Source organism: Hemiscyllium ocellatum, chromosome 7 (genome assembly GCF_020745735.1).
Source record: "Hemiscyllium ocellatum isolate sHemOce1 chromosome 7, sHemOce1.pat.X.cur, whole genome shotgun sequence".
In the NCBI taxonomy this organism is placed as follows: domain Eukaryota; kingdom Metazoa; phylum Chordata; class Chondrichthyes; order Orectolobiformes; family Hemiscylliidae; genus Hemiscyllium; species Hemiscyllium ocellatum.
The window spans coordinates 55,768,175-55,780,406 of NC_083407.1; the positions used below are offsets into that span (position 1 = coordinate 55,768,175).

The 12,232-nt window shown below is 39.5% G+C and overlaps 1 protein-coding gene across 1 annotated transcript; it reads left to right on the forward strand.

Moving 5' to 3' along the window:
- Window positions 1-4,298: 4,298 nt before the first annotated feature.
- On the forward strand, window positions 4,299-11,931 carry LOC132817450 (cytohesin-interacting protein-like). The gene is made up of 8 exons (XM_060827895.1): window positions 4,299-4,548; window positions 5,019-5,068; window positions 5,329-5,383; window positions 5,491-5,593; window positions 5,722-5,815; window positions 8,227-8,293; window positions 8,986-9,052; window positions 11,240-11,931. Exons 1-8 carry the CDS (start codon window positions 4,366-4,368, stop codon window positions 11,692-11,694), a joined length of 1,074 nt encoding a protein of 357 aa, XP_060683878.1. The 5' UTR covers window positions 4,299-4,365; the 3' UTR covers window positions 11,695-11,931.
- The last annotated feature ends 301 nt before the right edge of the window (window positions 11,932-12,232 follow it).

The following is a 12,232-nucleotide window of genomic DNA, read 5'->3' on the forward strand; positions in this document are numbered from 1 at the left end:
TATTCCATCTGCCACTCCTTTGCCCACTCTCCTAACCAAGTCCTTCTTCAGCCTCCCTGCTTCCTCAACACCACCTGTCCATCCAGCTATCTTTGTATGATCTGTAAACTTAATAACAATGCCCTCAGTTCCTTTCTATATTAATGTACAACATGAACAGTTATGGCCCAACACAGACTCCTGTTAAACTCCACTACTCATCGGCTGCCATCCCGAAACAGACACTTTTTTTCTGACTCTCTGCCTTCTGTCAGTCAGCCAATCCTCTATCTGTGCCAATGCCTTATCGCTAATACCATGGGTTTTTATCATATTTAGCTGCTTTCTGTGCAGCACCTTGTCAAAGGGTTTGTGGAAATCCAAAAACATCACATTCACTGGTTTTCATTAAAGTCTATTTCATAGAATCCTTCATTTGGGGCCAGGCCATTTGGCCCAACAAGTCCACACCAACCCTCCAAAGAGTCACATACCCAGGGCCATTCCCCTACCCTATTACTCTACATCTGCAATTCTGGTTTCCTTCCTATCAGAGAGATGTTGCGAAACTTGAAAGGGTTCAGAAAAGATTTACAAGGATGTTGCCAGGGTTGGAGGATCTGAGCTACAGGGAGAGGCTGAACAGGCTAGGGTTGTTTTCCCTGGAGCGTCGGAGACTGAGGGGTGACCTGATGGAGGTTTACAAAATTAAGAGGGGCATGGATAGGATAAATAGACAAAGTCTTTTCCCTGGGTTCGGGGAGTCCAGAACTAGAGGGCATAGGTTTAGGGTGAGAGGGGAAAGATATAAAAGAGACCTAAGGGGCAACTTTTTCACGCAGAGGGTGGTACGTGTATGGAATAAGCTGCTAGAGGATGTGGTAGAGATTGGTACAATTGCAACATTTAAGAGGCATTTGGATAGGTATATGAATAGGAAGTGTTTGGAGGGATATGGGCTGGGTGCTGGCAAGTGGGACTAGATTGGGTTGGGATATCTGGTCGGCATGGATGGGTTGGACCAAAGGGTCTGTTTCCATGCTGTACATCTCTATGACTCTATAGTCCTAACTAATGCACCTAACCCATATATCCCTGAATAAAGAATCCTAACAGATATGTCAGACACGATCTCCCCTGATGAAGCCATGCTTACTCTGCCCTATTTTATCATGCACTTCCAAGTATTCTGCAATCTCCTCTTCAATAATGAACTCTAAAATCTTCCCAATGATTGAGGTCAGGTTAACCAGCCTATAGTTTCCTGTCTTCTACCCGGCTCCCTTCTTAAACAGAGGTGTTACATTAGCCATTTCCCAGTCCTCTGGGACCCTCTGACTTCAGTGATTCCTGATAGATCACCACCAATGCCTCCACAATCTCAACTATCTCCTTCACAACTGTCGAGTGTAGTCTTTTTGATCACCGGATTTCTTTTCTTCCCCATATTCCGACTACTGGGAGAAGGCCTGACCACAACTCCCATCAGGATTTTTTTTCATTGCTGTTCCTTAACTCTAATCACACAATGTTTGCAACTTTTTATTCTATATAATTTATTGCTATCAATTTAATTTCATTTCTTATTAACAAGGAAATCCCACCCCCTTCACCTACCCTTTTCCTTGGATGTTTATTCACCAGTCCTGATACCTTTATGACTCTGTAATACCCACAAAATAATACCCACCCATTTCAATCTGCACTACAAGCTCATTTACCTTGTTTTCTATACTGCTGGCTATTAAGTACAACATCCTCAGTCCTGCCACATTACCATAGCTACCCCTTTATCTGCTATGCCTGAAGTTAGATTTCTTTTCCTCTTTGTCTGTCATTTACTTGTTCTGGAAACTGGAATAAGCAATGTAGAAACCTCCACCCAACTTTACCTTTTTCCAGAACTTTCCATGTAATTGACACCCTCCCTTTCAACTACATGGTTCGCCAGGACTCTAATTCCAACATGATTCAGGTGGAGCCCATCCCATTGGAACCAGTCCTTTCTTCCCCAGCAGTGGCACCATTGTCCCATGAATTCAAACCTGTTTCTCCCACACCCAATATTTGAACCACATGTTTATCTCTTTAATCTTGTTGACTCTGTGCCATTTTCCTCATTGTTCAGGAGTAATCCAGAGATTTAGCCCCTAGTTGCTTATGCTCCATCAGGACAACTTCTTTCCTGTTTCCAGCTATGTTATTGGCACCCATGTAGGCCATGACAACTGGATCTTAACCCCCCCCCACTCAAAATTCATCTGCAGCCCTGATGAGAAATCCTGAACCCGGGCTCCAGGCAGGCAGCATAGCCTTTGGGACTCTCAATTCTGGCAACAGAGAAAAGTGTATATTCCTCTGAAAAGAGTCTATACTGTCTCTGATTACAACTACAGTTTTCATTTCATTCCACTCCCCCCCCCACCCCCCACCTCTCTTGAATGGTACTCTTTACCACAGTGCTATGGTCAGTTTGCTTGGTAGCTTCCATTCTCATCCATACAGGCAGCAAGAATCTGAAGGCTGTTAGACAAACTTTTTCTGGCTGATGTTCCTTTAGCACTATCTCCTGGATCCATCTACCTGCCTCGCTCATAGTCACACCCTCACTCATAGTCCCTGAACACTGTCTGAATTTGAGGCTGTTAATCTTAGGGGTGTGACTGCCTCCTGAACCACTGCGTCCAGGTAACGACTCTCCCCCTTGCTGATGTGCTGCAATGTTTGAAGCTCAGATTTCAGCTCATCTCCTCTGATCTACAGTTTGTCAAGCAACCAACACTTGCTACAGATGTGGTCACTATGAACTACAATGGTCCACCGGCTCCCAGGTTCATGCTGTTACAATACATCACCTGGCTTGGCATCTCCATTTTAATTACCTAGCTCTTCCTTTGATTTTTAAACAATTAGTACTGGCCTTATAGTTTGAAACCTGTAAATATTTCACCTGTTTACCTTAACTTTGAAGGTAATCTAGAATATGGTCATATTAGTAGCTTTCACCAATTGATGAGCTCATAATTTACTTAGAATCCCTGCAGTTTGGAAACAAGTGCTTTGGCACAGCACGTTCTCACCAACCCACTGAAGAGTAACCCACCCAGACTCACTCCCTTATTTCTCTACATTTCTCCTGACTAATACATCTAACACCAGGGGCAATTTAGCATGGCCAATCCACCTAATGTGCACATCTTTGGATTGTGGGAGGAAACCTGGAGAAAATCCATGCAGACACGGGGAGAATGTGGAAAGTCCATACAGACAGTTGCCCCATGCTGAAATCGAACCTGGTCTCTGTGCTGTGAGGTTGCAGTGCTAACCACAGGACAACCATGCTGCTGCTTTACCTGTGAAGTTATTCTCTTATTCTTTGATCCTGGCCTTCAATTTATCTTGTTTTAAAAAGCCTTACAACCTATGAGCCCAAAAAAAAGCAAGCAAAATGCATCTCTTCCCCTCTGCATCAAATTCCCACACCGCTGCCAAAGTCTCCAAATTATTACCTCACACTGGCTATCTTTCACTCTGCATGTGATCTCTCCTTCCTAACCACATGAAGCTGTTGAATTGGTGAGGCTGGTGCATGCCCAATACAATCTCCATGGATGAAGGATGCAGATGACAGCTGTCTCTGGAGTGTACCTTGAGATGTTAAGGACTGCTGAACAAGATGGCGGTTAAAGGGGCAAGCAGCACACTGCAGTAGCCAGCTACCTAGATTTTCGTGTCAGGAGTTGTTACTGCTTAGTTTCTCTCCACCACCTGGAAAAATAGTAAAATGGAAAATAAAAGTAATAAGAATTGGTAATAATAAGATGCTAAAGCATGCAAATTGGCCTGTTGCCACTCTTTGGAGATTCTTGTCTGCCCTCACACCATTGGGTCAGAAATCACATTGTTTCTCCAGGTTCAGAATCTCATGTTAACTCACTATATTTTATCAACTGCCTGGCATTGCCCTCCTTTGCTCTGCATGATAGAATGCAACTGAACTTATTTAAACAGGATCAAAATCGATATGCTTTTTTATTGGAATAATTTAAACTTTGAAGGAAATATATATGAAACCAGAAAATGTGCACTGTCCATTTTCTCTGGCCAGTCTTTTTAAATGTTAATTTATTACTTTGTTTTGGAAACTGTAACTGGGGTCGGATTGTAAAACGTTAGGCTAGGCAACACTTCACCTCCAACTCTACAACCAGCAACTTCCGAAAACCTACCCGATTGATGCAAAATGCTAACTGCCCACAAACCAAATCACATGATCTGAATTTCCGTCTGTTGAACTTCTGTAAACGCTTTGAGTTAAGCTCGATCTAGCTTTGCTCGACTCCATGGACGTTACTTTACAGTGATGAGACTGGTTGATTCGCAGTCATGACTTTTCAAAGTGTCCTTCAAATGAACGTCAACGCGAATTACATGGCAGCGAATTCTTCATCAGCGAGCTACGGCCCTGACTCTGAGATCTCCAACCGGAGCTTCTCTGCTGAAAATGATAACAAGCATCTTCAGATTCTCGCCAACACGCTGGGTACATTGCCCCGGGGGCGAAGACAGGTAAAGCAAACGCCCCAGAAACAATTCTTGCCCAGCTTTAACAAGCAGATAAAATATAGAGATGCTATAATGATTCTCCATAAACCAGTAGTGTGACAATATTTTGCTCCTAATATTTTCCTGTTCAGATAGTAATTTTTGTTTCACAATGCATATTATTTTTCTTGCGTGTTCGACACAGGAATGTAAACTAAAACAAAATTAGCAAAAATTGCAAATCAGTGAAGTGCAAAATAGATTATTAATTTGGGCAATGTTTGGGTACAGGGTATGTTTATTTTGCAATTACTTTATTAAGCACTTAGCAAAATCTGGAGAAACTTTAATTGATGTATATAAGTAGTACAGGACACAAAAATGGAGAGGGTTTTAGTCAGACTAATATTGCTCACAGGTAGGTTAATGGATGTGGTTCGTCTCCTGACAAAAGTTCTTGATGACAGCATGAAATTTGATTCTTTCTTTTGCAGCTTTCATTGACTAGATCAAACTCCTTGGCGGACACTTCAGATTTTCGAAAGTAAGATTTACTTTTTGTTTTGTGATACTTTTTAATATCAAGAAATAATGTGTTTCCTGAAATCTAAGCTTGTTGTGGTGTTGAAGAAAATGTTCATATGATCCTGATTAAAAGTGCAGATGTAAAGCTGTGGCAGTTAGCTGCATCTACCATTGAATTTCAAGTGACAGCGTGGTTATAAGTATCAAGGGATTGGATTTGTTCTTATTTGTTCTATTGGATTCTATTTAAAAAAAACTATTTCTTTGTTTTCCAAACAGAAAAATGGTTGTTTTAAATAAGCAAGATAATGAAACTTTTGGATTTGAGATTCAGGTGAGAAACTCATATTACATTAAGTAATTTCAAGATAGAACTTAAATGCTGATTTTACAGTTAGTTTCTGAAATTACTAACAGGTCATTTTGGTTTTTCACTTGTAGACTGTTGGAATGGATCAGCAAAATGCTAATACATTACAGATGTGCACGTATGTCTGCAAGGTGTATGACAACAGTCCTTCTCAATTTGCAGGGCTGAAGGCTGGTAACTATCCACTTCCTCTTTTGGTCCTTAGTTCTGATGTTCTCACGGATGTGAACTAATTACATATAATTCATTACACAGCTTCCATTATCTGTATGACTATCACTCATTCTTTTTCTGTATAATAGGTGATATGCTAGTTAACATCAATGGAGTCGATACTGAAGGGTTTAGTCACCAAGAAATTGTTGATCTAATTAAGGCATCTGGTAATTTATTAAGGTTAGTATGAATTTAAGATTCCCAGAGGAATCTTCTGTTTCTGTAGCTACTAGCAGTTTCAATTTTGCCAACAGTGCAATAAAGCAAACACTGTGACAATGCTTTTTCTGGAGCCCAGGAAGTCACCAGGAAATCAGTTAAAATTCACACAACACCAGGTTATAGTCCAACAGGTTTAACTGGAAGCACTAGCTTTTGGAACGCTGCTCCTTCATCAGCTCCTTCATCACTTCCTTCATCACAACCACCTGATGAAGGAGCAGCGCTCTGAAAGCTAGTGCTTCCAATTAAACTGTTGGACTATAACCTGGTGTTGTGTGATTTTTAACTTTGTACACCCCAGCCCAACACCGGTATCTCCATAACCTGACCAGGAAATCAAGCTTGGAAACAGCGTTTCTGAAAGTGGTGTAATTGTGATTACACAAAGCCTTTTATTTGGTTACTGTCATGAACAGCACCACAAAAAGTGTTTTGGGTATAAAGAAAACTTATTGCCACCTCTTATGTTAAAGAGAAGATTCACACACTAGCAATAGTCATTTCAGTCTTATATATTTAAATTGGAAAGATCTTCAGTGGTGTATTTGCTGAAATCAGATTTTCACTCTTCATGTTGATTAAAATTCTTCTTCAAACTTGTAGTAATAAAAGCTTATAGAGTTTGAAAATGGGACCACTTCAGTCACATTGCCATCCTTAAACACATTTTGGGTTCAAAACAAATCTCTCTGAAATAAAAGCAAATATATGACCTCAATTGGCATTGCTTTTGTCCAATTCACTCTGTCCCTCCAAAAGCTTTGCAATTCTGATACCTTGCGAAAAAATAACTGCATTAAAACACATAATGGGTATAAACTTGTGATACTTGTTAGATACCCAATCAACATGCCAGAGAAAGCTGTGATTGTCCATTCAAATTTAACTGATATTTTTTCTAGCAGTATGACGTTTTAATTACTTTGCAACAACCTTTCTGGCACTGAAATTGCATCAATCCCATTCTAACTAAACTTCTCTGTTCCTTTGATTCTGACCTATTGTGCCCTTCCTCACCCTTTGCCCAACCACTACCAACCTTCAGTTGGCCAAGACAATTTTTTCCAACTGAGTTAGGAAGCAGGAGCCAGGTCTATTATTGTGTTAGAAAACTGCCTCCTGGGGAAAATTGAACTAAGTTCAAATTTTGATGGAGTGAGTTCTTAAGTAATTTGCAGAAGGGTTTCATGTCACATTGAAGCTGATGGTCTGAGGAACAGAGGCAGCTGAAATGGAGTAGGGGACTCATTCAGACACCCACAGTAGCCATCACTGAGGCTGCTAGTTGTCTTTGATCCTCATATTTAGTGATATAATTTTTTTTAAGAGTGCAGCATCCATTTCCATCTGCATCCTTCTACAGCTTAGCTGGAGTCCAAACAACCATTTCTATTATTCCAAAGCAATGTTAGTGGGGATGCCAACTCCCTAAACTGGCAAAGTTCTTAATTTTGACTCCTTTCCTGGCTTGTGATGGGCAGCTGTAACTTTAACTTCAAAATGGTAAGTTCTTAAACCTCTGCTAAGCACTTCCTTTTTGAAATGTTATCAGTTTCGGTAACTTGCCCTGAAATGAACCCTGTTTATCTTCAGTTGAACTGGAGGTTTGTAGAAATGGATTTTTAACTAGCCTTAAAGATGAACTGGCCTCTTTAGGAGCTCTGGTGAATTGGAGCCAGCGCTCCCTCTGCCCACGCACATTATCACTAACATCAGGAACAGATGTTTCTGGAAGGAAGCAAAGGCAGATGATAACATTGGAAAAACTTCCTCAGCTCTTCGTATCGCTCTCCTCCTTGAAGACAATGATCAAAACTCACCTCATTGACCAAAGTTTGTTCAACGCTTTGCTTATTCCTCAAAATAAATTTTGATATCCTTTGCTCATATGTCATTATAAAAATAACTTGATGAAGAAAAAAGTTACTCTTCCATCATTTTGTATCTGTAATGCAGGATCATTTGTGGGATATCCTCCTGCTTTTCTCTGTCTAAAATGATGTTTTTTGAATTAGGCTGATGCTTGCTAGTTATTTGGCAAAGGCAGTTAACCTCACATATTCTGATGTGAGTCAGGGAATTCTAGGATTTTTATGCATTAACAATGAATGTCATTTATCATAATCCTAATATAAGAATGATTCACTTGGAAGCGAACTTTAGGGTGGTATGATATTTGTCCTCTTGTTTGGCTTGAAGACTGAGGTGAATTTGAAATAAATCTGTTGCTTTGCTGCAGTGCATCCTGTTGAAAGTACATACATCAGCCACCACATGACAGTTATGTGGGAACAGATATCTTTTTGGTGCAAGTCTGTGTCAAGCAACGTTTTCTTTGTCTATACCTGAACTTTACCTCTACTTTACAGCCTGTTGACTGTTCATAAGGACTCTATTAGAAGAGATCAACTTGAAACAAGATTGCATTTTTTAAAGGTATTCTTCCTTTTTTTTTGAATTTCAGTTCAGTTGTGCAATAATAAAAACAAACAATTAATTCAACAGCAGGCTTGCAAGCTGGAAATGGAAATGGAATTAATTATCTTGTAAAACACATAATGAGAAATTGCATTGAATATAAGTAAAATAATTATTCATGTATGCAGCTGATCAAGGAATCACTTTGTCTAGACTCCAGTTCGTAATCTCAATTGTAGAAAAATCATATAAATTCAATTACTATGTGATTCAAATAAATTATCTCAACTGTAGTTATTTTAGACTCCTAATTTCCTAACTTTTGAATTGCTTTTAAGTTTGTGCTCTGAACAATTTAATATGAAGGTATCCATTCCTTATTTCCTCTAGAATTTGAATCAAAATGTACCTTTATGTACATAATGAAGAATTTGGGATTTCAAAGTTTCAGTTCCTCTTTTTATTTTTTATTTGTACAGATTTGAAAGATTACTTTATTACCATTAAATCAACAAAATCATATGACACTGAATAAATAGTCAATAAAGATAACATACTTTGTTATTGCTAATTTGTTGAAATGTCCAGAACTATCTACTGAAAAGGTGATGCTGCATTTTTATAATGCATGTATTGCAGAAAGGGTGCATTTGCACATAGCATCTGTATTTTTATACTTTATCAACACTCTGCCTTCCTGTGTGTGCTAGAAAACACTTCAAGAGAAATGGGTGGAGTACAGATCAATTTTGCTACAGGAACAACGCCTAGTTCATGGTAAGTTCTGACTGGGAAACTGTCATCTCTCAACATTTTGCTGCTAGCACAATATTTAAAATATAATTTTAAACATTTTCATTTTATGGCAAATTTAAATTGAAGAAGCTACTTCAAAATTCTTTGCATTTCTATTTTAATGAATTTGTATTTTACCAAGATTAAGGAATTTCATCACTCACTACTCTGGATGATCCCACCTTAATAAATGCCAAAAGCCACCAGAACACATTATCATACAGAGGTGTAGAGTGAAATGTCCTCTATCCTCTAAAGAAATGTAGAGCTGAAAAGTGTTGCTGGAAAAGCGCAGCAGGTCAGGCAGCATCCAAGGAGCAGGAGAATCGATGTTTTGGGCATGAAGAAGGGCTCATGCCTGAAACGTCGATTCTCCTGCTCCTTGGATGCTGCCTGACCTGCTGCGCTTTTCCAGCAACACGTTTTCAGCTCTGATCTCCAGCATCTGCAGTCACCACTTTCTCCTCTAAAGAAATGTACCCTCTTTGCAACTAGGAAAATTATTCTTCTTGAACCAATGAGATTTTTTTTTGTCTCACAAACAAGCCATGGTTTCGATAAGAATGCTTGCCAACTTGTGAATAATTCAATATGGGCTGTAGGTACAGGATCTGAAAGGAGAATTTATAACTTGTATCTCATTGCGACTCTTAAAATCAGCAGATAGGAAGGTGCTAAAAGGGGTAAAAACGATGACTGCAGATGCTGAAACCAGATTCTGGATTAGTGGTGCTGGAAGAGCACAGCAGTTCAGGCAGCATCCAAGGAGCAGCGAAATTGACATTTCGGGCAAAAGCCCTTCATCAGGAATGTGCTGTCAATCTGGAATTCAAACTAAGACTACTTTTCAAAGAAAATCCATTTTACCATCTTAAATTTGTGTTTTAAACTCATGATATTGGGTGGAAAATGATGTACTCTGTCTCACCTTTTCTGAGGAGGGTTTCCCATCAGGTATTCTGTTGATTCGCATTGAGGGTGATGTGCGTGGACAAAGGCCTCATGTGGGCTTTACTGTAACAGCAGATTGTTAAATGTATTTTCTAGCAGGAAGCATACATTACATGATTTATTCAGTGTATCTGTATTTGGCTGGATGTAGTTGGGTTTGACATCATCCATTTTAAGTATTTAAGTTTGTGCTGAGAGTGGGATCACTGCCTCTTGAAGTAAAACCCTCCCCTTGGCTGGCTCACCATGCAGTCATTTAATGACCTTCAGGCCTTGAATTGGCATCATGAAAGACTTCTGGTTCCTTCTGAGAAAGGCCCAGCTCCTGTGAGCTGCCAGTGAATTAGAGGGCCAACAGCTCTCTTGTCTCAGCAGCACGACCTGAAACCTCAGCTGAAGCTTGGAGACAGCCTTAAAGAGGAAATGCTGATTAGGACTGGAGTACAATGTAACTCTAGTTCTTGCTGGGGCCAGGCTCACAGATCTCAGCAAAGGTGATGGGGAGCTATAAGTTTCCAGGGTTGGGTGGTGGCAGAAATCTTAAGGAATTGAAAAAAATGGCTGACTTTGTGGAGAATGGAAACAGGGTGCCACTGCTGTGGGAAGGGGTACTCCCCTTTCTTGGACACCTGACTACCAGGTTTTACTTAGCAGTCTAAATACAGACTCTACCTCCCCTTGTAGAGGTGACAGTAGTGCAGTAGTGGCTGGGTACGACCCCATTGTAATAGTGCCAGCTTTTCCATCCACAACTCTCAACAGGTCGGTCCATCCCTAAGTTTTGTAAAAATCCCTGGCCTTTGTGTTAGCCCTGACATTCAAATCCAAATAAAAGTCCAATATCAGAAACCTCATGAGTTGTTCAATTTGCTGTTTTGAATTTTTTTTTTGGTGGCGGCTATGCTGAATTTGTTTTGCTATACGTATGGTTCCTCTTCAGAATTGCAAACTTTAATAGCACTTTAAACTTTAACCTGTCTGCTGTCCAACACAAGTTTGTGTGTTGAATCTTGTTCTAATTCAAATCTTGCTAATAAGTAACAGCATTTAGCACTCACTGATCGGCTGCTTGAATGGTAGAATAAAGTATATTGTATTATTTATTGAAAAATCAAATCATACTTTGAAATATGTTGTGAATTACAACAATAGTGGACTTACAAAGAGCATGAGACTACTTTATATCCACATATACACCAATGTTGTTTCAATTTTTAGGACTCTTGAGGAATGGTAACACAACAGAATCTGCAGATTCCTTTCTGTACAACAACAATGTGTTATTTGGATCAACCAGACGGAATAAAGAGAGATTTTCCAGTGACAGCAGCTGCAGGAGTCAACTCAGCCTAATGACTGTTGACAGTGAGGATTGTGACTTCCAACTCAGTGTGTTTGATGACTCAGGAAGTCACTATAGGCGGAGCAGTATGGATGAAGAATGTATCTTCCACAGGGAACCTGATACATTAACACCAAAAACTCACCTGAGTAGGAGCAGGAGCATTAGTGTGTCCAGTAATGGGAGTGGACACACATCACCGTCTTGGGACTTAAACAGTGGCTTTGGGACAGTTTCTCGAAGGTGCAGGAAATCAAGTGTAAGGAAACGCCTCATGAAGTTCATTCCAGGTCTAAATAGATCAGTTGAAGAGGATGAGAGTCATTTTTAGAATTTTATAGCAATTTTTTAATACAACAATAATACTGCTAGATTCATGATAGCATTAAGAAGCAACAAAAAAAAACTGTGGCATTACACCATTTCAATAACTCTTGATTGCAGGCTGGATCTGTGTGAAAATATAGTAAAACCTTTTTAGAGAAATTGTATAGCTTTAATCAAAAGTTAATTTTTCTGTACATTTTTGTATAATCAATTTTGTTCCTATAATCAGGTTCAAGTATTGGAGGTGTCTTTCATTGAGCAATATGCTCACATTATTTCATATTAGCAGTTGCTTTTATAAGGCTATGATTTTAAAAGCCATGATCCAAGAATTAGTTGATTGTTCTAATGTGATCTTATGCAGTGCACTCCTGCAACTTGATTGCTTAGAGTTTTGAAAACTACAGTCACGTCTCAATCTTCCTAAAGTACATATAAAAAGGCCCACTTATAGTACAATGGCAGTGTCCCTTCAAAAACAGAAGTTGCTGGAAAAGCTCAGCAGGTCTGGCAGCATCTATGCAGAGAAATCAGAGTTAACT